The 26,560-nt window shown below is 41.9% G+C and overlaps 2 protein-coding genes and 1 long non-coding RNA gene across 7 annotated transcripts in view; 1 reads left to right on the forward strand and 2 right to left on the reverse strand.

Moving 5' to 3' along the window:
• The window catches only part of LOC140729573 (uncharacterized), a 98,300-nt gene extending 87,395 nt beyond the window's left edge, over positions 1–10,905 (reverse strand). For all 4 annotated transcript variants that reach the window (XR_012099360.1, XR_012099359.1, XM_073049481.1 and 1 more), the window contains exon 1: positions 10,416–10,905. Coding sequence is in view for 2 of the 4 variants with exons in the window: in XM_073049481.1 (XP_072905582.1) it covers positions 10,416–10,512 (97 nt within the window). In the remaining 2 variants the exon portion in view is untranslated. The remainder of the gene's footprint in view (positions 1–10,415) is intronic.
• On the forward strand, positions 10,037–12,493 carry LOC140729574 (uncharacterized). 2 transcript variants are annotated; one of them, XR_012099362.1, is made up of 2 exons: positions 10,037–10,454; positions 10,941–12,493. It is a non-coding gene; the product is annotated as an uncharacterized lncRNA (long non-coding RNA). The 2 variants fall into 2 exon arrangements; XR_012099361.1 differs by lacking the exon at positions 10,037–10,454 and adding an exon at positions 10,635–10,745.
• A 10,854-nt stretch (positions 12,494–23,347) lies between these two features.
• Positions 23,348–26,560, reverse strand: part of LOC140728766 (natural cytotoxicity triggering receptor 3 ligand 1-like) — a 46,965-nt gene continuing 43,752 nt past the window's right edge. Inside the window, exon 5 of the mRNA XM_073047719.1 lies at positions 23,348–24,628. Coding sequence (XP_072903820.1) covers positions 24,615–24,628 — 14 coding nt within the window. The 3' untranslated portion in view covers positions 23,348–24,614. The remainder of the gene's footprint in view (positions 24,629–26,560) is intronic.

Raw genomic sequence — 26,560 nt, forward strand, 5'->3', positions numbered from 1 at the left:
TACGTCATCAATACTAAATCTAAAAGCGCGGGTATAATAATAATCAATAAGAAATAACTCTATCATTGTCTAGGGGATAATGTATTGTCCAATGGAAATATAAAAGTCACTCAAGTTCATTCAATCTGCAGGCTGCAGCCTTTGGTTGGAGTCAAGAGAGAGAGTTTAAAACTTGCCCATTCCTTTTATGATGTCAATCCTTTGAGAGTCATTGGGGCTGATTTCTCCTTTGTTTTAGCTACAGCCGTTCTTCCGTGGTAAGGCCCACCAATTCCGAGGCAAATGGAAAAGGACGCACGTGGGCTTTCCACCAGCTTTCGCTATTACAGGATTTCTAGCGTTTCTTCTGGTGCGTCTAAAGGGGCTGTTCCCCAGACCCTCCTTTATCCTGACTCACAGGGTCTCAGATGTCAATCAGGTTGGAAGGATACCACCCCTCAACCAGCCCACTTTTGGTCATTCCCTGAGGGCTTCAAATAAATAGCACAGTACTCAATACACAATTCCGTCTCCAAGAGACAATGACCGTTTCCCGTGGCTTTGTATCGTTGAAGGGCCAGGACATTCCAAACATCTCTCTCTCTCATTTCCTGGGTCTCCTGACCTGAATTAATAGCGATCTTGCGATTCTCACAAAGGAGGGAGCTACTTTCTACCCTTCGGCCCCTCAGAGTTGGGGCGCAGGCGTAACAATTCTTTCAAGCCCTATTATATCTAATTTTTTTTCTAACCCTTTGTTATGGATCAAGCCTTTTTTATATGGAAAATGAAGAGTATAATATGTTTTCCTGACTTATTCTTGGATAACTGTTTCACGTCTTTTGAACAGTTGTCTAATAAATATAATTTACCTAGGTCCCAGTTTTTTAGATACTTACAAATTAGAAATTTTCTGAATAATATGTTACAGACTTTTCGAAATTCATACCCAACTGATATCATGGAAAAAATTTTAGGTTCAAACCCTTATCAGAAGGGTTTAATAGCAACTATTTATGATATGGTTATGAAAATACAGCTAGGTATATCAGATAAAATTAAGAATGAATGGGAAAAAGAACTTCAACTTTCCTTACCTACAGAGAAAGGGGAGAAATTTTTTCAATTAGTTAACTCCTCCTTTATATGTGCTAAACATACACTGATACAAATCAAGGTGGTGCATAGGGCCCACATGTCTAAAGACAAGCTCACTCGTTTTTACTCCCACATAAATCCTATCTGTGATGTCATTCGGAAGTTGCCTCTTTGACTCATATGTTTTGGTCTTGTCTTTCTTTGGAGAAATATTGGAAAGATATTTTTGATATTATTTCAACTGTTTTGAATGTTGATTTACATCCTCATCCTATTACCACAAGTTTTGGCTTACCAATGGTGGAAAATAGTTTTTTATCCTCTTCAGCTCGTCAGATGATTGCATTTGTTACATTAATCGCTAGAAGATCCATTTTATTGAATTGGAATGAGGTTAATCCTCCTACTACATTCCCCCCTCTCTTCTGCACTGCAGATCCAGACTCAGTGCCAGAGATCCGGCTTCCACAGCTTGTCCCAGGTAAGTCATCCCCCCCACAACAGTATCCAAATCGGTATACTTGTTGAGGGGAATGGCCACAGGGGAACCCTGCTCTGCCTGCCCTTTCCCCTTCTCTCACCTGACAGTAACCTAATTCCCTGTGCGCTGCTCCTTTGGTGTAACTGCCTCCCTGAAACTATTACCTGTAAACTCCTCATTCTCCTGAATGATCTGGAGGTCATCCCGCTCCTGCTCCAGTTCCTTAATGTGGTGTGTTAGGAGCTGCAGCTGGATGCACTTCTTGCAGGTGTTGTTGTCAGGGACACCGGAGGTCTCCCTGATTTCCCATATCCTGCAACAGGAGCATTCCAACATCCTGCCTGGCATTCTGTCTACTCTAAACGACCAAAACAAAACTTACCAGAACCTACCCTCGCCTCTGCCCGTTCACGCTGAAGCCTGTTGAGCCATCTCACTCTGACTCAGTCCACTCTGATGATGTCCGCTATGATGATGGCCGCCGTATATGGCAGTCTTTTAAAAAAATCTTTGGCGCGTTACGTCACGCGCCTGCGCAGTCGAGCCTCTTTTCCCCGATCAGTTAAAAAAAGGCTTCTCTCCGAGATGACTACTTCTTCACTCTCTGCCTCTTGCTTCGATTTAAAATATCGTTGAAAAATTCCTCTCCTTTTTAAACCTTTGGTACGCTATGTCACATGCCTGCACAGTCTAGCCTCTTTTCCCCCGATCAGTTTTTTAAAAATGGCTTCTCTCCGAGATGCCTTTACTTCTTCACTCTCTGCCTCTTTTTGATTTCCTGTAGAATTAACTAGAATTTTATTTTAAACAATGCATTCCTTCCTATAAACTTCAGAACTATTTCCCCTCTCCTCTCCCTCGACCCTCCCCTCTCCTTTGACCCTCTCCTCTTCCATCCCCTCCCCCACCCCCACCCCCTCTCCCCCTCCCCCTCTCCCCCTCCCCACTCACCCCTCAAAATCGACTCATAGACATTTTTAAAAACGAAATTGATTGGCTACCCAGGTGTGTGCTATACTGAGATGAGACATGGGATATGACTGTCAGCAGCAACAATGACAAAATACAAATGGATATTATAAATATCAAAGGATCATGCAATCAAAGACATAATACAGAAACGAGCCCTTACAGCCATCCCCATCTATGCCAACCATGATGCCCATATACATTAATTTCATTTGCCTGCATTAGCCACATGTCCCTCTATGCCTTTCCTATCCAAGAACCCGTGCAAACAACTTTTAAACATTGGAATTGTACCTGCCTCCACTATCTCCTCAGGTAGTCCATTTTCAATAAATACCAGTCTCCATGTGGAAAACGCTCTCTCTCAAGTCTCCCCTCACCTTAAACTGACAGTAGTTCTAGAGTCCTGTGCCCTTTTCTACAAGGTCACCTCTGTTTCCTACACTTTAGTGAGAATAAACCAATTTCTTTTTACAGCCTGCCATTCCCTAGAACATAAGGTGAATCACTTCTGTACCTGCTCGATTGTGACTCCATCCTTCCTGTAATGTAGTAACCAGAACTGCGTACAATACCCTACTCCAGGTGCAAACTAGCCAATGCTTTGTACAACTGCAGTTTAATGTCCCAATTCTTATACTCACCATCTCAGCCTACAAAAGCAGGCGTACTAAATTGCTTTTTAATTTCACGTGTATTGCAACTTTCAGGGAGCTAATGGATTTACACATCAAGGTTTCTCTGTTATCAATGTTCCTTAACCAGTGCCGGAGTTACCTAGTACAGACAGACAGACAGACAGAGATACTTTATTGATCCCGAGGGAAATTGGGTTTCGTTACAGTCGCACCAAGAATAGTGTAGAAATATAGTAATATAAATCATAAATAATTAAATAATAATCGGTAAATTATGCCAAGTGGAAATAAGTCCAGTACCAGCCTATTGGCTCAGGGTGTCTGACACTCCGAGGGAGGAGTTGTAAAGTTTGATGGCCACAGGCAGGAATGACTTCCTATGACGCTCAGTGTTGCATCTCGGTGGAATGAGTCTATGGCTGAATATAATCCTGTGCCTAACCAGTACATTATGGAGTTGATGGGAGACATTGTCCAAGATGGCATGCAACTTGGACAGCATCCTCTTTTCAGACACCACCGTCAGAGAGTCCAGTTCCATCCCCACAACATCACCGGCCTTACGAATGAGTTTGTTGAGTCTGTTGGTGTCTGTTACCCTCAGCCTGCTGCCCCAGCACACAACAACAAACATGATAGCACTGGCCACCACAGCCTCATAGAACATCCTCAGCATCGTCCGGCAGATGTTAAAGGACCTCAGTCTCCTCAGGAAGTAGAGACGGCTCTGAACCTTCTTGTAGCCAGCCTCAGTGTTCATTGACCAGTCTAGTAGCAAATGTACGGGCGCCGCCCACTAAATGCTTGCAAACTGCAGTCTGGTGAGATCGGCATTCTCACCGTATTCTCACTACTGTTTCAGTGAGTTTTGGGTAGACGATTCAGTTACACTTAAATAAATGACTTCAGCCAACAGTCTTCTGTTCTTTGACAATGTACTGTGGATTGAGTTCATTTCCTAAAAGCTGTGAACCCAGTTTCATTCTGACAATAAAATTTACTTTGCACTTTGAGTTTCGGGGAACTTCCTTCGACTCTGAGAACAAACTGAGACTGACAGCTCCAGCTCCCAGTAGCAGCCCATCCTCAGACACACGTCCAGCCAATCAGTGAGTACCGCCGGGAGAAGCATGCTCTCATTGGCTGAGGCTGGAGTTTGGGAGCTGCACTTCGGGTAAAGGCTGTAACACCGGCCGGAGTCTGTCACTCATGGTTACCAGCTGCAGTGCAGAACGCTCATTTTCAAAACTGAAAAGGATTAAAAATGAACTAAGGAGCACCATGGGTCAAAACAGATTGAACAATTTCACTCTAATGAGCATTGAACATGATCTTCTGTGTGAAGTAAACATTTCCAGTGTCATCAACACATTTGCTCATGCTAAATCTAGAAAATCTAACTTTTAAATTGTAGATTTGTTACTTGTGACATTTGAAATTGATACCTACATTTAAGTAATACTATTACTGAAGTGTCAGATATTTGTCGTATTATCTGGCTATAGAGGAAATGAAAAAAATTAAATTACTTTACTATGCAAATAAATAATTTATGTCTTAATACTTATGTGCATTTTGTTTCTAAATTTAGGGCCCCTTTATAACATATGATCCAGGCCCCACACTAGCTTAATCTGGCCCTGTCCTTAACTCCATTTCATTTACTCTGTATTGAAGTTGATCCCTTCAAGTGTATGATCCTCATGCTTGTCTGAATTAAAGTCCATCTGTCACATACCACCCAACTTTCCAGTTGATCCATGTCCTAAAACGCAAGATAGTAAATCTGGTTTCAACAGCAAGTCTAACTATACTATAGGATCAGGCCCGCACTAGAAGAATGAGAACGAGGGATGAAGAAGAAAAAAATAATTTAGCCAGTTAGTGTGCCATTTTATACTATGTAACTTCAGGTGACTATTTGTATCAGCATGAGATCAAATCTTTCTATATATCCCAGGTACCTGATACAATACAATATTCCAAATTTATTTGGCGGAAATGTTAAACTACACTTCAATCACTGTTTCACTTTTGGCTAAATAAGTCTGCAGAGCTGAATATGTCCATTTGTCAGCAATTTCACTTCACTGCCTCATATTGGCATCAGATTGCAGTGAAGACATCAAATTTCACAAAAAATGTTATATAATTTAATGTTTGGTAGTATAATATGTATTTTTACCTCACAAATTCAAATTTTCTCTTTTTTCCTAAATATTAATTCTTAGAGTTGTGTTGATTCAATATCCAAGAAAAAAATCGATAGCGAGACAGCAATTAAATTTTATAGCATTTTGGTTATGTAAAATTGGATATGTAAAGTAGATTACAGTCCACAATTGTTCTTCCAAATCTGAAACCTGCAATTGCTTTCAAACACTTTTCCTATTCCTACATGAATATTTGTTCATATCCATGTGGTCCACAGCAAGGACACGTTGACACAAAATCAAAGCTTCCTAACAGAGCATGAACATTTAACGTCTAGCCTTGTGAATCAGCTTCAGACACATCGACTTCAACACAGAAACATCTACCTCAAAACAATTCCTCCAGCAACTCATTAATAGGTCCAACTCCAGCCATCACTCTCAACCTCACTCCACCACCGAAGATGCCAACTGCATCACCCCATAATGGTCCAAACATAGCTGTTCCAATGTATTCCCAAATATCTCGAGCCACTCATGGAATCATAGAGCAAGGAAACAGGTTTTGGGTCCACTGAGTCTGTGATTAACCATTAAGCACACATTTACTGTACTCCAATCACATTTGAATTTCTCCACATTCACATTAACACCACCCTCCCTCCCCGCCCCCAAGATTTTGCAATTCACCTGCACACAAGGGGAAACTTACACTTTCCATTTAACGTATCAATTTACTCATTGTTAGGATGTGGAAGGAAATCAGAGCACTCAGGGGAAATTCAGAATAGGAGAGGAGAATGGGCAAACTCCACAAAGATAGCACTGGGGATCAGGTGTCTCGTCTCTGAAGCAGCATTCTGTTAGCCTCTGCACTTTGATGTCCATGTCCCCGTGGCAATTCGATTCCAATTTATGACTACACCCTGAACTCCAAGTGACCGAACCTTTTTGACCAGCCTTCCATGCAGGAACTAGTCAAAGGTCTTGCAAAAGCCCATGTGGACAATGTCCACTCTTTTCCTTCATCCAACATTCCTGGTAACATCCTCAGAAATCTTCTTAGGATTAGTTAAGCATGGCTAACCATACACAAAGCCATTTTGACTATCCCTAATCAGTCCCTTCTTGACAAGGGCCCCAATATCCCTCAAAAGGCAAGGTTCCCTAAATCTATTTGTGTGTGCATTTTATTCTAACGGAAACATACAGTCACTGTACTCTCACAATATTTATATTTCCTGTCCTTTATAATACCTTCCAGTCATTTATCCACTACTGGCCTCAGGCTCACTGGCCTATAATTTCCCAGCTTATTCTTATAGTCCATCTTGGCAATGGTAAGCACTTAAGGAAAGCAAAGAAAGGAAACAATGATAGATTCCCACACATAATGGTTAGCCATCACAAGAACAAAAGAGATTACAAACAAGAACAGGCCACTCGGCCCTTCAATGTTACCCTGGCATTCAACGTGCTCATAACTGTTCTATCTCACACTTAATTTCCTTTTAGGCTCTACTACCACTTAGCCCTCAGTCACAAATTCTTTATAAAATATTTCCAGTTCCTCTTGAAACACCCCCAGTGATCTAGCTTCCACAACCCTCACCTCCCCATCCATTGTCAAGTTCAATTTTATTGTCATTCAACCATGCACATGTATATCGCTAAATGACAGAACATTCCTCCAGACCAAGGTACACAACACAGTACCTATAACACAAAATAATATTACCACAAGTAAATTAACAAATAATAAGGTGCATACCACTCAGAACTGACCTACTTTTTCTCTTTCCCAGTTGTAACAAATGATCTTTGACCCAAACATTAGTGTTTCCTCTTTACGCAGCTATTGAGAATAACTTTGCCACTTTCTCTTTTTATTCTATAACACCATAGATTTTTAAAAGCCTTGCCTCATGCTCACATGTACTAAGAGACATGTTTGACAATGCAGCCATACTCCAGAACACAAAGCAGATAGATCTGAGAAACTGCAAAGAGAGGGGAAGAGTGGGAGAAAAAGACTGCTAATATTTGGTATCGCTATATTGTTCCAAGTCTCCAGCTCAAATCTCATCTGATATACTCATTCAATTTTAAATAATAAACCAGTTTGTTCATCCATAGGAATATGTATTCATATATTTTAGACTTCTGAATTTAAAAGTATGGAAGTCATTCATACATGGGGGTGTTGTGGATAGTCTGGAGGATTGTCAGATGTTACAGCGGGACATTGATAGGATGAAGAATTAGACTGAGAAGTGGCAGATGGACTTCAATCCAGTTAAGTGTGAAGTGGTTCATTTTAGAAGGTCCAGTTTGAAGACAGAATATAATATAAATTGTAAGACTCTTCATAGTGAGGAGGATCTGAGAGAGCTCGGGGTCCGTGTCGATAGGACACTCAAAGCTGCTGCACAGGTTGACAGTGTTGTAAAGAAGGTGTATGGTGAGTTGGCATTCATCAACCATGGGATTGAGTTTGAGAACCATGAGGTAATGTTACAGCTATACAAGACCTTGGTCAGACCCCACTTGGAGTACTGTGTTCAGTTCTGGTCACCTCACCAAGGACGTGGATACTATAGAGAGAGTGCAGAGGAGATTTACAAGGATGTTGCCTGGATTGGAGGGCATACCTTATGAAAATAGATTGAGTGTACTTGGTCTTTTCTCCTTGGAGCGATGGAGAATGAGAGGTGACCTGATAGAGGTGTAAAGGATGATGAGGGGAATATGATCGTGTGGATAGCCCAAGGCTATTTCCCAGGGCTAAAATGGCTAACATGAGGGCGCATAATTTTAAGATGCTTGGAAATAGATACCGAGGGGATGTCAAGGGTAAGTTTTTCACACAATGAGTGCTGGCTGCATGGAATGCAATCTCCGCGGCAGTGGTAGAAGTGGACACAATAGGATCTTTTAAGAGCATCTTAGGTCATCGAGCTTAGAAAAATGGAGGGCTACGCGCTAGGGAAATTCTAGGCGATCTCTAGAGTAGGTAACATAGTCGGCACAACATTGTGGGCCGAATGGCCTGTAATGTGTGGTAAATATCTACGTTCTATGTGGGTGTCTGTAAATTAGGCATTCATAACCTGGAAATGGCCTGTGTATGTCTTTAGAGTGTGGCACATTCAGTAATGTTACTTTTATGAAAGTTACGAGGTTAAATTGTATCAAGTCGGCTTGGGCGTGGATGATTGATGCACTAGGCTTGGGCTTTGATGTTTGATTAAAATAATTAAAAAGCATTTGATGGAATAGATAAATCAAGATTGAAGATAACTTTAAAATTAATATCTGGCCATTCAGGTGATGTCAGGAAACACCTCACGTATAGTGAAGAATAACCATCCACCAAAAAGGCATTGAAGTTGAAGAGTAAAGAATATGTCAGAACGGCTACCAATAGTCCTTAGACCTCCAGAAAATAAATAAGTCTGGAAATGGAAAATATAGCAAATCTCAATTAATGGTAACCAGAAACACGTTGAAAGCCCTTTTTGATTCACTAAAGTCTTTCAGGGAAGGAATTACACACAAATTGATTGTGTGTGTTTCACACAAGCATAGAGCACTCAAATAAGGATCAATTTCACTGTGTAGAAATGGCACAGTATCAGCATTCCCTTGGTGTCACAAGCATGAAAAAATATCCAAACACAAACAAGCAAAAATCTGCAGATGCTGAAAATCCGAGCAACACACACTAAATGCTGGAGGAATTCAGCTGGCCAGGCAGCATTTATAGAAAAGAGTAAACCGTCGACATTTCAAACCGAGACCCTTCAGCAGGACTGGAGAAAATAGATGAGGAGTCAGAAGGTGTGGGGAGGGGTGAATAAAGAGCTGGGAAGTTGATTGGTGAAAGAGATACAGGGCTGGAGAAGGGGGAATTTAATAGGAGAGGACAGAAGGCCATGGAAGAAAGAAAAGTTAGAGAAGTACCAGAGGGAGGTGAAAGGCAGGCAAGGAATAAGGTGAGAGAGGGAAAAGGGGATAGGGAATGGTGGTGGGGGAGGGAGCCATAACGGAAAGTTCGAGAAATCAGTGTTTATGCATTTAGATCAGAGGCTACCCAGACAGAATATAAAGTGTTACTATTCCAACCAGAGTTTGGCCTGATAGTGACAGTAGAGGAGAACATGGATTGACATGTTAGAATGGGAAGTGGAATTAAAATTGGGTGGCCACTGGGAGATCCCGTTTTTTCTGTTGGACAGAGCGTAGGTGCTCAGCAAAGCAGTCTCCCAATCTATATTGGTTCTCACCGACATAAGAGGAGGCCACACCAGGAGCACCGGACACAGTAGATGACCCCAACAGACTCACAGGTGAAGCATCGCCTCACCTGGAAGGACCTTTTGGGGCCCTGAATGGTGCTGAGGGAGGAGGTGTAGGGGCAGGTATAGTACTTGTCCCTCCCCTGACCACCTAACACTGACTCCCCATCTTTTTTTCTCCAGTCCTGTTGAGGCGTCTAGGCCCAAAACGTCAAATGTACTCTTTGCCACAGATGCTGCCTAGCCTGCTGAGTTCCTCCAGCATTTTGTGTGTTTTGTGTGAAAAATATCCAGTCTTCTTGTTTCTTTTTAGTGTGGAAGAAAGGGACAAGAGAATATGAAATTACCTAATGTATGTGAAAAGCCCAAATATCTATAGGCCATCTATAAAACATTAAATGCTGATAAACCTTAATTATCCATGTGACCTTTACAAGCAAGTAATATTAAATTAGATGACACCATTGGAGCAAATCCTGAGACCCTACAACTGACCTTGTATTTCTCATGTCTTACCGATCTCCTGGGAAGGGGATTAAATGTAAACAACGATACCCACTTCGGTACCTGCCTCTAGACAGTGACCTCGGGGGCACCCAAAATCGGGAGGGGCAAACACATAGAAATATTTCCATGCACTTAAAAATATGGAATCCGATATGAGAAACTAATTTGTGATTTAGTGGGAGATTCAGTTTGCCACAATCATGTCTGCAAGTCCCGGAAGTCCATGCAGCATAACCCTCAAACCCGAAGGCTGGATCACTGGATCAGACCGAGCCCCCGCCCCTCGTTTTACCTGAAAGTCGGAGCAGAGCCAAGACCGCGACCACCCGGGGTAAGAGGCGCGGCAGAAATTTCCCGGCGCGGCCCATGGCCTCTTCACTTTTCTTCATTTCTCCGTGTGAACGTCGAGGCTGTGACGGACTCGCACTTCCTTTCTTTCACTTTCGCGAGGGCGAGGCGCTGCGCCTGAGCGGTCTCGCTGAGGGCAGAAACCCCCAACCCGAGTCGTGTTCCGCCACCATTTTCATCGTCGGCGGGCGAGAGAGCCGAGACAACCTGGACATCGATGAGCTTTCATCCCACCGGTCCAGAACACTTACAACTCAGGATGCCGCGGAACGCTGTATGTGTTACAATGACTGTGCAGCTTCAGAAAGCCGATCATGGCAGAAAGAGCAACAACTCCTGATCAGTGCCCTCCTCATTGGGATGTCTCCCATCGCCGCTCCCTTTCTGTTCCCATTCCCTCCCCTCAGTGTCATCTCCTGCCTCCCCTCTACTTCATGACGTTATTTAATAATATATTGATTTTTTTCAGCAAACCGATTGGTGACGTAAGATGCTGAGACCGGAAAAAATGGTAGATTTGTTTTTCTTCCGATATGGTCTGAGGTACACTGAAAGCACTTTGTCTTGCATACCGTCCGTACAAATCAATTCATCACAACAGTGCAAGATAAAACAACCCGTTGGAGGAACTGAGCGTCTCACTTGGCATCTGTAAATGAAAATAGACAGTCGACGTTCTGGATCGAGAACTATCATCTGGACTGTCCATTTCCCTCAGCTGATGATGCCTGATCTGCAGTATTCCTCCAACTGGAATACCAGTATACCAAGCTGCAGATACCAGCTTAAATTTGAAGGCTCTTATGCCATCATATTTAAATTGAGCCATGGAACCAGGGGCTGGGGGATTTGAAGGGGTGCACAGCAAACATCACCAGATGAGCCAGATTCCTTATTATTTCCAAGTCGTTGAATAGCAGATTAATGTCGTTTTACTGTAGTGAGCTTATTGGAGCTGGAGGTTGACATGTTCCTGAGGTGCTGATAGGTGTCATGCTGGAGTATTAGACTAAGTGGATAGTGACCGTGTAGGTGTAATTAATAAAACAACATACTAGAAATACTCATTAATCAAGCCTCATGGATGGGAAGAGAAACAGATCTATCATTTAGGTTGAAGGCCCTTCTTCAATGACCCCAGTTTTACACCATGGAAGACCTCACCCACTCTCTCTGCAGCTTAACAGTCATCTTTCCTTCCTGTTTCTGATGAAAGATCTCCAGTATGAAGTATACTTTTGTTTCTCTTCCACAGATTTCACCTGACCTGTTGAGTATTTCTAGTGTTTTCTGTTTCTATTTTAGTTTTCCATTGTCTGCAATTTTGCTTTAATTAAGATTTTCAGAGATTGTAACTATACTGGTTTTAATTTTCCCAAATTCCCTGGAATCAAGAAAAGTTCCATTGGGTTGAGAAATTTTTAAAAAAATCCAACTCCTTATTTCCAAAAGGGAGTGAGATGCAAAGACAGAAACTCTGGGCTAGCTTGACATCTGACACAGGGAAGTTAATAAATGGAGAAACTATTATTAAATGTTCCAGCACACCATGAGATAAATGCAGCAATTTTAAGAAAAGTCAGCGTGTTTCTATGAAAGGAAAATTATGTTCAACCAATTCATTGGAATTCTTTGATCTCTGGAAAATGAGGAATTATTTGTTTTTATTTATCTCGAGATACAGTGGGGAACTGGCCCTTCTGGCCCACTGAGCTGTGCTGACCAGCAATCCACTGATTTAACCCCTAGCCTAATCACAGGACAATTTACAATGAACTATTAATCTACTAACTCTTTGGTTGTAGGAGGAAACTTGAACACCTGGAGGAAACTCATGCGCACTTGGGAAGAATATACTGTACAGACTTTTTTACAGAGGACACCGGAATTGAACTCAGAACGCTGATGCCCTGAGCTGTAACAGTGTCCTGCTAACTGCAATGCTACTCGATATACAATATTGTGCTTATACTTTCCAGGACACTTTTGAAGTGTTATTATTGAAAATAAAAGATAATGATGCACGTGGTTATATTGACTTGGATGGAAGATTGGCTGGCTAACAAGAAAATGGGTAGACTATATAACTAGGTATTTTTCTATTTGGAAATATACTGAGAGAGGAGTGTTACGTGGATTTTTACTAAGGCCTCAGCTTTTCATACAACAGAAGGTGTAGTTGCTAAATTTGCTTTTGACACAAAGGCATAAAAAATCATTGTAAAGAAGTCAAAAAGAGGCTATAAATTGATGCAGATAGATTAAGTGATAATTATTAATCTGGCAAAGGGAGACAATGTTAAAATATTTAAATGTCAGTATGAAAAGAAGCATAATGAGAGATTGCAGAGCTGAGGGATAAATATACTGGATGTGCATGAATCCCAACTGATTTGTATTCAGTTGCAACAAATTCTGGAAAGCTTACAGAATATTATTGCTTATTAATAGAGGAAATTACATACCAAAGTAGAGAGGTTATGTTTTAGCTAGATGATGCTTTAGTCATCTGGAGAACTTGTACAGTACTGGTCTCCTTAGTTAAGGGAATATATTGATATAATGGAAGCAGTTCAGACAAAATTTACTGAACTGATTCTGGAATAAGAGGGTTGAAGAAAGGTTAGATAATCTGAGATAGTATCTGCTGACACTTACAAGAATGGGGGACTTGACTGAAAGAAAGAAAATCCTGAGGGTAGTCATAGGATGAATAGAGGCTTCCTCATATGGAAGAATATAAACTATTATAAACACAGTTAAAAATAAAAGGATGGCTAAACAAAGCTTGTACATGCTGGAAATGCTGCTTTATTTTGCACCCCAGGCTGGGAATTCACCACTTCCTCAAAGTTGTCAGCCTCTGATTCTTCGTGATAAATTCTACTCTATTGCTGCAAATTTTACAAAATGAAATGATGGGGCTAACATTGTCTTTGATCTCCACCACCAAACACCAGACAATCTGTCAGTGTCTGTCTCCATTTATCATTCATCTGCCCCAGTCTTTCAATTCCACCACTGCTCCCTCCCCTACCTGGCACTACCTGCCTGTCAGTTTACACCCCTCAGGTGCACCGATCACTTTGGAGTCCATTCAAGTCGCTCCCCTTACCCTCTCCATGCCAGACATCTCACCTCTCCATTCTGAATCTTGGTGTAGGTTTCCGACCAGAAACATAGATAATTTCCTTCCTTCCACCGATGCTGCCAAACATGCTGAATTCCTCCAGCAGACTGTATGTTGTTGCAGATTCCAGCATCTGCAGTCTCTTGTTTTTCCAATCTGCCACTGGGTGTCACATTTAATTTGCAATTTAAATGTTTCTTAAAAATATGGCTTAAGTCTGGATTAACAACAATGTTGTATTTTAAGTATAATTAAAATTGATATAAACATGATTGTATAATTAACTTGTAAGGAAAATGCATGATTTTTAAAAAAGAAAACATTTGAGCATAGTTTATTTTAATGATTACCAAATACTTGAAAGGAGCAATGCAAGAAAACCTTTCCCTGCTGCTTCCCATGCATTTGAGCCCCAGTGAGTGGTAGCTAGAGCTGGTAGTACATCAACAATGATTTGCTACTTCAAGGCCCTTTTAACAGAGACTTGCATTCATGCCGTACATTCAGCATACCTCCCAAAGTTGACACTGTTTCACATAAAGTAATATTACATCAGATAAATGAGAGTCAGGAAGTTTGAAACAGGTTAGAGCGGTGGAGATGTTTAGGAAAAGAATTTCCGTTCTCAAGCTTACAACCCGGAGGCTCTGAGATCCACAATTAGGAAATGCTTTCTGAGGCTGGTTATGGCATGCAATGCATTAACTACAGCCTCCTAGATAAACTTTACCCACTGCCAGATGCCATATCCTTGGCCCTACATCACTAGAGCATTTCAATGGTAAACACCTACTTTAGACTATTGCTTATTGGTTACAATTCTTTCTTCTATACTATAATTCCAAGCTCACTAATCTCCAAACTCCAAGATCTGAGACACAACACCTTCTTAAACAACTGAAGCCTCAACTTCCTGACCAACAGACCGCAAGTGGTAAAGGTTAGGCAGCGATGCCTCTGCCATGATCATCCTCAACACTCGCACACCACAGCCCGTTACTGCATTCCCTGTACACTCATGATTGTGTGACCAGTTTATGCTCTAACTCCATCTCTATTTATATACAGGCCTTGAACAACAGTCCAGTAGCATGCACCATGATCCGTTTACGATCAGAACATCACAAGGTGAAAACGAGTGACCTTGTGTGCCTTCAAAGTTTACGATATGTAGAGAGAGAGCAATAGAGTGACTTGATCCTCATGATGATGACCACTTATCTGATTTGGATGTACCTGTTCAAGAATCTCCATCCACTCTACCACTTCCAGGAACCTATATCAGATTGGGTTGTTTATTTGTCCCACCACAGAGATATATCCATAGCCTAATAGCTTAGGGCAAGTGACTAAAGAGGCAGAATAATCCTCACACTTTGCCAGAGCATTCAGGTAGTCCACCCCGACCTCCATTAGATTTAGTGGTTTTTTGGTGAGTTGTAATGTTGAAAACATTTCAAAAAAATGAGACTGCTCTTAAACCAAAGGGGAATTGGTGAAAAAGGGAGGAATACAGAGAGAGAGAAGTAGTTAAAAACAAAGCAAAAGATTGTCATAATGTTGGCAGTTCTTTTCGATGTTTATGTAAGGAGCATAAGTTAGGTGCTATGGGTAAAGTGAACTGAATTATTCAGTATCAGTGTCTATAATTTCAATGCAGTTCTATAGGTAAAAAGTGCATACATAGTTTTTTTTTTCAAGAAGGGGAGATGTAGCAGTAGTTAATAGTATTATTCCTATACCACTTCCACATGAGAGGAGTTCACATACTGAACAAGCTTGGATAACAAACATCAGTTGAGTATCCTACAGACTGTCATCCTGGTGTGCTCCGCACTATCCCTCAATAACAAACACAACAGGTCACACAGCATCTGGAGTTTTGTGAGTAGTTTTGTGCCTCTTATTTAAATGACCCCTAAAGAAAAGATATGTTGCACTGGGGAGAGTCCAGAGGAGGTTCATGAGAATATCCTGGGAGTGAATGAAAGGATTAACACATGTGGAGCATTTGTTGACACTAGAACTGTACTCACTGAAGTTTAACTGAATGAGGGGAGAATATTGAAGTTCCAAATAGAGTGATGTTGATTGTATGTTTCATTAGAGTCATAGGACACTACAGCATAGAAACTGACTGGATGGGCCAAAGGTTCTATGTCAAAACCTTAATCTACCTAGTCCCGTTGAACTGTCCCTGGACCGTAGCCCTCCATACCCATCATCCAAGCACCTATCCAAATTTCTTTTAGATGTTGAAATCAAACCCCCATCCACACATTGTGCTGGCAGCTCATTCCACACTCGTACAATCCTCTCTGTGAAGAAGTTCCCCCTAAACATTTAACCTTTCACACTTAACACATGACCTCTAGTTGTCATTTCACCTGATCACAGTGGAAAAGGTGTGCTTGCATTTGCTCATTTATACCTCTCATAACTTTCTATACCTCTATCAAATCTCTGCTCAATCTTCTACATTCTAGGGAACAAAGTTCCAGTCTATTCAACCTCTCTGTATAACTCAGGTTATCAAGTCCAAAAGCATCCTTGTAAATCTTCTCTACACTCTTTCAATCTTATTTACATCTTTTCTGTAGGCAGGTACGCAGGACTCCAATCTGCACATAATACTCCAAAATCCGGTGTCTGATACAATTTCAACATAACATCCCAACTCCTGTACTCAAATACATTGATCTATGAAGGTAAATGTGCCAAAAGCTTTCTTTATAACGCTATCTATTATGGATCTCTATTCCCCAGATTCCTCACTTCTACAATACTCCTCAGTGCCCTACTGCTCACCGTGTAAAATCTACCCTAGCTACTCCTTCAAAAGTGATATACCTCACACTATGGATGTACTGTGGAGAACATTCTGACAGGCTGCATCACTGTTTGGTATGGGGCAGGACCGAAAGATACTGAAGAGGGTTGTAAATTTAGTCGGCTCCATCTTGGGTACTAGCCTACAAAGTACCCATGAGAGCAGCATCTCAGAAAGGCAGCATCCATTATTAAGGACCTCCAGCACCCAGGACATGCCCTTTTCTCTCTGTTACCATTAGGTAGGAGGTACAGAAGCCTAAAGGCACACATTCAGTGATTCAGGGTCAGCTTCTTCCCCTCTGCCATCCAATGCCTAAATGGACATTAAATCCTTGAATACTACCTCACTTTTAAAACATATTATTTCTGTTTTTTGCATGATTTTTAATTAATTCAATATATGTATACTGTATTATTTATTTATTATTTTTTTCTTCTTCTATGTTATATATTGCATTGAACTGCTGCTGCTACATTAACAAATTTCACAACACATGCCGGTGATAATAAACCTGATTCAGATTCTGATTCTTGTTTGTGTTTAATTCCTTCTGCCATTTCTCAACCACTTTTCCAACTGGGCCAAATCCTGCTGCAAACTTTGATAGTGTGGTGAACTACATATACCTGTCTGGACACGCCCCTCTGCTGACTGCTCCTGTGGCTCCTCCCACAGACCCCTGTATAAAGGCGATTGGAGGCACTGCTCCTCCCTCAGTCTCCAGGATGCTGTGTGGTGGTCTCTTGCGGCTAATCGTGGTCTCTTGCAGCTAATAAAAGCCTATCGTTCGCCTCCCGTCTCCGAGAGTTATTGATGGTGCATCAGATAGTCACTTCCCAATCTTGATGTCATCCACAAATTTGCTGATCTAGCTTACCATGTTACTATCCAGATTATTGATATAGGTGTCAAACAACAAGGGGACCAGCACCGATCTCTGCAACACACCACTAGTCATGGGCTTCCAGTCAAAGAGGCAACCATCTACAACCACTCTCTGGCTTCCCCTGTGAAGTTAATGTCTAATCTAATTTACTACCTCATCTTGAATGCCAAATGACTGAACCTTGTTGCCCAACCTCCCATTTGGGAACTTGTCAAAGGCCTTGCTAAAATCCATGTAGACAATATCCACTGACTTGCCTTCATCAACTTTCCTGGTAACTTCCTCCATGTTGACTAACCTTAATCAGTCCCTGTCTATCCAAATACTTATATATCCAGTCCCTTCAAGTAACTTTCAATAACTTTACCACTACTGATGTCAGGCACACAGGCTTATAATTTCTTGGCTTATACTTAGAGCCTGTCCTAACAATGGAACAGCATCAGCTCATCTACAATCCTCTTACACCCAACTCATGGCTAAGATGATTTCAATATCTCCATTAAGACCCCTGCAGTTTTGGTACTAGTCTACCATAGGGTCCGAGGGAACACTTTGTCAGGCCTTGGGGATTTATCCACCTGGTCTGCATCCCAGAGTGCTTAAGGAGTAGCCCAAGAAATAGTGGATATATTAGTGATGATTTTTCAAAACTCTTTAGATTCTGGATTAGTTCCTGAGTATTGGAGGGTGGCTAATGTAACCCCACTTTTTAAAAAGGGAGGGAGAAAGAAACCGGGGAATTATAGACCGGTTAGCCTGACATTGGTGGTGTGGAAAATGCTAGAGTTGGTTATCAAAGATGTGATAACAGCACATTTAGAAAGCAGTGAAATCATCGGACAAAGTCAGCATGGATTTGTGAAAGGAAAATCATGTCTGATGAATCTTATAGAATTTTTTGAGGATGTAACTAGTAGAGTGGATAGGGGAGAACCAGTGGATGTGGTATATTTGGATTTTCAAAAGGCTTTTGACAAGGTCCCTCACAGGAGATTAGTGTGCAAACTTAAAGCACACGGTATTGGGGGTATAGTATTGATGTGGATGGAGAATTGGTTGGCAGACAGGAAGCAAAGAGTGGGAATAAATGGGACCTTTTCAGAATGGCAGGCAGTGACCAGTGGGGTACCGCAAGGCTCAGTGCTGGAACCCCATTTGTTTACAATATTTATTAATGATTTAGAGGAGGGAATTAAATGCAGCATCTCTAAGTTTGCGGATGACATGAAACTGGGCAGCAGTGTTAGCTGTAAGGAAGATGCTAAGAGGATGCAGGTTGACTTGGATAGGTTAGGTGAGTGGGCAAATTCATGGCAGATGCAATTTAATGCGGATAAATGTAAGGTTATCCACTTTGGAAAAGGGGAGGTGCAACGAGACCTGGGTGTCATTGTACACCAGTCATTGAAAGTGGGCGTGCAGGTACAGCAGGCAGAGAAAAAGGCAATTGGTATGTTGGCATTCATGGCACGAGGATTCGAGTACAGGAGCAGAGAGGTTCTACTGCAGTTGTACAAGGCCTTGGTGAGACCACACCTGGAGTATTGTGTGCAGTTTTGGTCCCCTAAGACATTCTTGCCATAGAGGGAGTACAAAGAAGGTTCACCAGATTGATTCCTGGGATGGCAGGACTTTCATATGAAGAAATATTGGATTGACTGGGCTTATACTTGCTGGAATTTAGAAGTTTGAGGGGGGATCTTATTGAAACGTATAAAATTCTAAAGGGATTGGACAGGCTAGATGCAGGAAGATTGTTCCCGATGTTGGGGAAGTCCAGAACAAGGGGTCACAGTTTAAGGATAAAGGGGAAGCCTCTTAGGACTGAGATGAGGAAAAATTTCTTAACACAGAGAGTGGTGAATCTGTGGAATTCTCTGCCACAGGAAACAGTTGAGGCCAGTTCATTGGCTATATTTAAGAGGGAGTTAGATATGGCCCTTGTGGCTAAAAATGTGCCTCCTTAGTTGTGACTTGCCAATACCTGCTATGCACCTCCTTTTTCTTAACCAGAACCTTAATATCTCTCAAAACAAGGTTCCCTAAATCTGTTATCCATGCTTTTTATTCTGACAGGAACATACAAACCCTATATTCTCAAAATTCACTTTTGAAGGCCCCCCACTTATCAAGTACACCTTTGCCAGGAAACAATGTGTCTCAGTCCACACTTGTCAGGTCCTTTCTGATACCATCAAAATTGGTCTTTAGATAATACTATCAAAATTTTGAACCTTAACCTGAGGACCAGATCAATCCTTTTCTATAATTACAACTTAACTCCTTTCATGACAAATCTCCAACATCACAACTTTTAAACAAAGTAAATCTCATTCAATCACGTATCAAAGTCTTTGCAAAAATAATCAGTTCTTCCATATAAATCAACTTCAGATCCATTGAATGAAAAATAAACATATACATCCAACCGTTTAAATACCCGATGTATTGAAACATTTCACGCCTGCTCTGATTCTTCGATCTTGGGTGGTTTGCCAATTTCTTGGTTCATTGGATGAAATAGTGGGTCATCCGCAGAATGTCAATTCTCAATACTTGCACTCAAAAAATCTGACCAGATCTCTCGTTATGATTTAACAGACCTAATTCCTGTTTACACTGTAGAGATTGTGGACACTACTCCCTAACAATAACATCTCACTATAGTCGTAGCTTCAATAAATTTGTTATCAATACTGTCTCTCCTCCATGGGTTTCACACTGATGATTTCCCATAAGTAGGGTAGAGACACTAACTACTAATTCCACCTTTAACAGTTTTTATCTTTAGTTACTTTCTATAGTTGGCTGCATTTCTCTCACTTGTCCAAGCCTCGTTAGCAATGCTTAGCTCTTGCATAGCCCCTTTTTCAAGTTCTCTTTTTAAAAATTCAGTAAATCTCGTCTTCATCCCTTAACAGTTTTCTGACATTACATCTTTGGGCTTAATTAACCTGAGTTATGCTTATCTTTCCTGCAACAGCCTGTGGTCTCTCTACTAATTTGCTCCTCTAAATTCCACAGACTGTTGGGTGGTCTACAATATAATCCCATTAACTTGGTCATACATTTCTTCTTCCTCAGGTCTACCTATAAGCCTTCGCTAGAAAAGCTATCCAGCCTGTCCTGTATCTGTCAGGGTCCGATCCGGAACCGCGTTCTGGATTTTGATCCGGTCCGGGGGCTCCGGACTCCGGGTTATCCCTCCCGTCACCCGTGATCTAGTTAGGACCCTCCTGGTTCAAGGAGACACACCTGTAACTCATTGAGCTGCAGGTGTTTATAAGGAGCCTTGGGACTGGGACCAGACGGGTGGTCGTTTTGTTCTGTTCCTCCGCCGGCTCCGAACTCATCGCTGCATTCTGTTATCCCGCCCGGGCTCAGACCTATTCTTCATCATGCTTCTCTGCCCGTACCAGTTCTGCCAGTTTGGTCCGCTCTCCCACCTGCGCTGGTCCCGCTTCTCTGCTTGGTTTTGTTTTTCGTGCGGTCGCGCTGTCTGCCGGCCGTTTCCGAATTTCCCGTTGTCATGGCTGTTGTGTTGGTCGACCTGGACCTATGCCCATTCCTACCCCTTGCCCCTGTCGGGCACGTCTGGCGGACCTGCCTTGGCCCGGCAGTGGTTCTGTCTGCTCCTATCCCTTGCCTCTGTCGGGCGGCTCCGGCCGATGGGCCGTGTCCCGGCGGGGGTTCTGCCTGTTCCTATCCCTTGCCTCCGTCGGCCGGCTTTGGCCAATGGGCCGTGGCCTGGCAGGGGTTTTGCCCCCTCCTTCTCTTCCGCCCGAACTCTGGGATAGTGCCCGCATCCACCTAGGGGTCCGCGTCGTGCCCAGGCATCCGGTGTTTCCGCCTGGGAGGCACCCCTACCCGGGATACATGCGGCCCACCCAGGGAGGGCTCTCCGCTAGCCTATCGCCACCTAGACCTGCCTGCCTGAACCTCGAGGACCTGCCTGCCTGAACCTGGACTTCGGGAGCTGCTCCGCTCCGCCTGCCTTAACTCTATCTGCCTGAACCCCAGCTACCCTTAAGTGCCATGGCATTCCCATCCTGTCCTCCCCCTAGTACTTCAGTGCCTGCGTCCTGCGTTTGGGTCCATCCGGCCCCTCTTGACAGTATCCTGTACCCAGCAGTATTCTGGGTGACTGTGTCCAGACCGAATTATGCCATGAAGATGGGCACTTCCTGCTAAACAGTAGATACTGGAATTGCAGCGCTCATAGCTAACACCCCCCACACCCTCACAGGATAGGATGGTTGCTGCTGTCTGGGGCACATGGTACTGCACATTCGCCACCTCAACAGCCTGAATGAGCAGAAAGGTCCTGGATGATAGTCTTTCCCCTGTACGGTACAACCATGCTTTCCCAGGAACTGATACGCATGGCTTCTCTCATGGAGATGCTACCAATGGGACAGCCTCTGTATTCAAACATACAGAGGGTGCACTGAGCAGTGTCAGCTAAATTGATGGCTGTTCAGATGGTGGCCTTGGACTACCTATTTGCAGTGATAGGTGGCAGCTGTGCTGTGATTGGTCAGAAATTGCACATACATCCCTGGTGAGTCTGGGAACATCACTCACCTGGCTGATCAAACCCAGCAGTCAGTAAATAAGATCAGGACAGTAGGGGGTCAGGCTTCATAACAACTCCCCAGGTGCAAGTTGGTGGTTTTTGGAGCACTGGGAGGCTGGTGAACTACTGTCACTGAGTAGTAACTGGTTGATTGTTAGTTTTGGGTATTATTGTGTTATATCTTGTGTGTATTATAGCGAGGTACCCACGTTGGCTATACAAGCCTTTGGGCCGAGCATCAGTGTTGTGGCTTTCGATGGGTAGAATGACCCCACCCCCTTTCACTGCCAGGAGTCATCCAATAAAGCCCCATGTGTAACAATAATATGATTGCAATATAGATTGAGCCATATGGTGTGGAGATTTATAAATGGTTCAAATCAAAATCACTGGCATTCAGCCATCAGAACCGCTGCAATCTTGCACTGCTTTGCAAGTCCTATGATATCCTAGCCTTAATGCAGGTTAAGGCTGACTTTGTCCATGCACAGTTGAGTTCCTTCTGGAGTCCAAAGACAGTACTCCTGCATTACACTCGGGACTGTTAGTGACTGTTAACAAGCCATGTGGAATCTGGAGCAGGTCAGTATAAATGCTCTGCATTCATTTCAAGAACCAGGTATTCTCTTGAAGAAATCTTCCCAAATTCAAAGTATGCCAAGTTTAATATTCCTAACAACAAAGATAACAGAGTGATTCAATGCAATTTCAATAGTAACATGAAACAGTTCAATATTTTGAGGCTTACATATTGTTCCATTAATTTACATAGGTATTTACAGTACTGTGACTGTCATCTCTGAATGTTCAAACACTTCTGGCACAGGATATACTTACATGGATAATCTGAAAGCTTCTGAATACACATGACCAACATTAATGTTGTGGGGGCTGAATATCTGGGATACATATATTTCAAATGAAAGAACAAATACACCTTTGATCTGCTAAGTGACAAAATAAGTCTGGTTTAGAAACTTCTTGATCTCTATCACAATGATGCAAGGTAACAATAAAATTTATCCGATGCCAATCAATTAACACCCCCAACTCTGTGTTTAGCTGATGCAAATGAAAACAACACATGGTCATGCAAATTTGCAAGCCTATTGCTTGAGCACCCTCCTTGCTGGGGGCCAGTACCCTGTGTTCTGTACAGTGCTGTTTATTCACAAAGCTGTCCTTTGAATTCCAAAAAGATTACTGCTCGCAATTTACATCTCAAGTGTTTTTTGAAGACCAATTCTCATTACTGAAGGTTGCCCTCGGTGTAACAAAACCTCACAGGGATATCACTCAGATCCTGTGCCCAGTTCAGACCTGGTGCAGGATACCACCAACAGTGGAAGTAACTCAGGCAAGTGGCTGCTTATGCCAGTCAACAATTCACACATGTTCAATAACAGCAAATATTTCTCAAGTGCACAAAAATATAAAGCTCACTCTCAAGTTCAAATTTAATTGTCGTTCTACCATACATGAATACCTATGAATACAACCAAAGGAAACAACGTTCCTCCGGGGCCGAGGTGCAGAACACAGTAGCAACAGTCATATTCAGCACTGGAGGCAGCACACTATCACCGGCTGCAACAGGTAACACCTGCTAATATCAAACAACAATTTGTTCACAAATGCTAGATGTAACTGTTAGGAAGCAGTTACATTCATATACAGAAATTATACCTATAATAACTTTTTTCTCCCTGGCCTCAGTGGAAAGTACAGTGAGGTACTCATCCAAACACTTAATTTTTTTTACTGTACCAGTATGAAGCTGTCCCTCAGGTCCCTTTTATACTCTTCCCCTCTCACCTTAAACCTGTGTTCTGTAGTTTCTGATTCCTCTGTGTGCATTGCCCCTTCATTCCCCTCAATAGATGCTGCCTAACTTGCTGAGTTCCTCTAGCATTGGTTGTGTTTCTAGAAAATTTACAAAATTGATCAATGCACCTGATCCACCTGATTAGTTGGGGCAAAGGGAGGAGAGAGTCATTGTTCGTAAATACACCAATAGTAGGTACATTTTTGTCCAAATGGCACAGGAGTTCAACTGAACTGTAATAAATGATTCAGTGGATTTGTCCAGCAGATCGACACAATTAAATCATTGTGTCAGATCAGACAACTCGTATTGTAGACGAGCTCTTGGGCCACATCTGCTCTCCTCAGTTAATTTCTCCTTACACCTACAACTAAATCACTGTCTGCCTCACAATTACGCAACTTTTGTGACTTAAATAAATGATATGTTAACTAAACTGGATTAATTTACCAATCGTAATTCTGAATGTATACTGGATGGTAAACTGCAAAAGAACAATGAAGTTGACAGTGAATTATTTTATTCTCAGTTACAATTGAAGCGCTGTCTTCAATTTAAAAAGAGATTCCATGCTCACTCTTCCAGAAAATGCTGCATAAATTCAACTTGATATCAAGTCATACTGTTTCATATGTTCTTCCAAATTAAATTCAAGTTGAACTTGGATGTGATGCTTATCGTTTGGTTTCGGTGTATAATGTATAAGTGGTGAAACCACTAGCATTTTCAAATGGCTTGTTTGTAACAAACCCCTTTTCATCAAACAGATAAGCATCTCTGTACCAGATGATATGAGTCTCTTCGAGGGCACATCCTTTAACAACGCAAGAAAGAATTACTGGTTGACCAATTTTGGGATTTTTTGTGAGGCACTTCATTTCTGAAACCATCTACAATGATTCTGCTGAAAAAAGAATTTACAATAAATAACATGAGAACCTTAAAGGCATTTCAAAAATAAAGACCCACATGAGTCAATATATATTACTGCACTCGTAAAGTCCTTATTTTAATTCTTACACATTCAAATATTGATACTAAATTACCAATTTCCACCTGAACTACTGAAGTTGGGTGGATAAGGAATATCATCCAGATAAAATATCTGCTGTCATGGCATAGAATCATGGAATCATACAGCATAAGAACAGGGCTTTGACTCAATTCATCAACACTGACCAAGATGCCAGAAGTTAGACACATCTGCCCACATTGAATGTATATCCCTGAACACTACCTGTTCAAATGTCTTCTAGATGTTGTTATTTTACCTGCTCCAGCTTATTTGATACACTATGCATCATTCTCTGCATCAGGTCTCTTGAAAAATTTTCTCCTCTCACAATTATACTCTCTAATTTTCCATTCCCTTTGATGGGGAAGAAGATTTGTGCATTCATCCTAACTATGTCCCATATGATATTACACACCTCTAAGATCACCTCTCAGTCACAGATACTCCAACAAATAAAGCGCTAGCCTGCTCAGCCTCTCCCTATAACTCACCTCACACTTGACACAACTTCCATGATCTGTTTTTGCTGGTGTAAATTTTATGCTTGTAATTGATGAAATCAGAACTTCTTCCGCAATCTCACGATAAACTGTTTTTGCGTCTTTCCATCTTTATATCACGTTACTTTGATTTTCCCAACAACATAGCCATTTAAGATGCCCTTAGAAATTTGAAACGCTAATTATCTATATACTAAAACTCTCATGCTCTGTTTGTCTGTTTGTGACCTCCAATTAGTGCAAACGGCATTACAGCAGAACTATTTTTCCCTAAATCGACTGAAAATACGCTAACGTACAGAATGCAGGTAAAGTTCAGGGTTATATATTAGTATAAAATTGCTCATTTGCCACAATCAACAGCCCCGCTTTCACCTGAGAGTCACTCCACCGTCATGGAAATTGGGATGCGACACCAGGATGCATGCGCACGGCCAGCCTCAGCAGTGACACCAAGCGGAGCAAAAGGGCAGGGCAGCTCTATTTCGATTCTCTCAATGGGTGTCCCAACGGGTCACCCCGTTGTCTAGTTTCATCTAACCAGATGTTAAACAACTGTAGCTACCTAGAATTATCTATTCACAGCAGAAGAAAAAAAACTCACCAGTTCAGTCAATGTGAGGACTTGATTTGCTGAGTTCATCCAGCTTTTTTGTACATCTGGCTCTTTCATAGGTGTCCAACTGGACACACTACAGGCTGTTGTAGAACAAAGGACACTACAGAAAATCCTGGAAATTCTGGACAATGATTTTCACCCTCTGTACGCCACATTGGCTGAACAGAGGAGAACTTTGGGTAATAGACCAAATCTACCATGCTGCTCCAGGAGCATTATATAAAGTCATTCTAACATTCGGCCATTAGGCTCTATAATTGACAGCCGATAGCTGGTTAAATGATAACCCCTACTGTTGGACAGTATGAGGTATCCTTTTCCTTTCTGATATTTATATCTGTGCACTTTTAATTCTAATCTGACACTGTAGTTTCCTTTGGGATCAATAAAGTATCTATTATCTGTCTAATACAAGATCTTCCTTGAAGGCGTAACTTGAATTCTTTCTTTTGAACTTTCTTTGTCTCTTCGTGAACCACCTCACATTTGATACAACTTACAAGATCTGTTTTTGCTAGTGTAAACGTTATGCTTGTAATTGATGAAATCAGGCCAATTTCTACAATCTCATGATGACCTGTTTTTGTGTCTTTCCATCTTTATACTACATTACTTTGATTTTCGCAGGAACATAGCCATACAAGATGCTAAATGTTGCAGGCTATTTAGCTTGAAGTAGTTCTGGATCACTTTTAACATGAG

Source organism: Hemitrygon akajei, chromosome 6 (genome assembly GCF_048418815.1).
Source record: "Hemitrygon akajei chromosome 6, sHemAka1.3, whole genome shotgun sequence".
Taxonomy (NCBI): Eukaryota; Metazoa; Chordata; class Chondrichthyes; order Myliobatiformes; family Dasyatidae; genus Hemitrygon; species Hemitrygon akajei.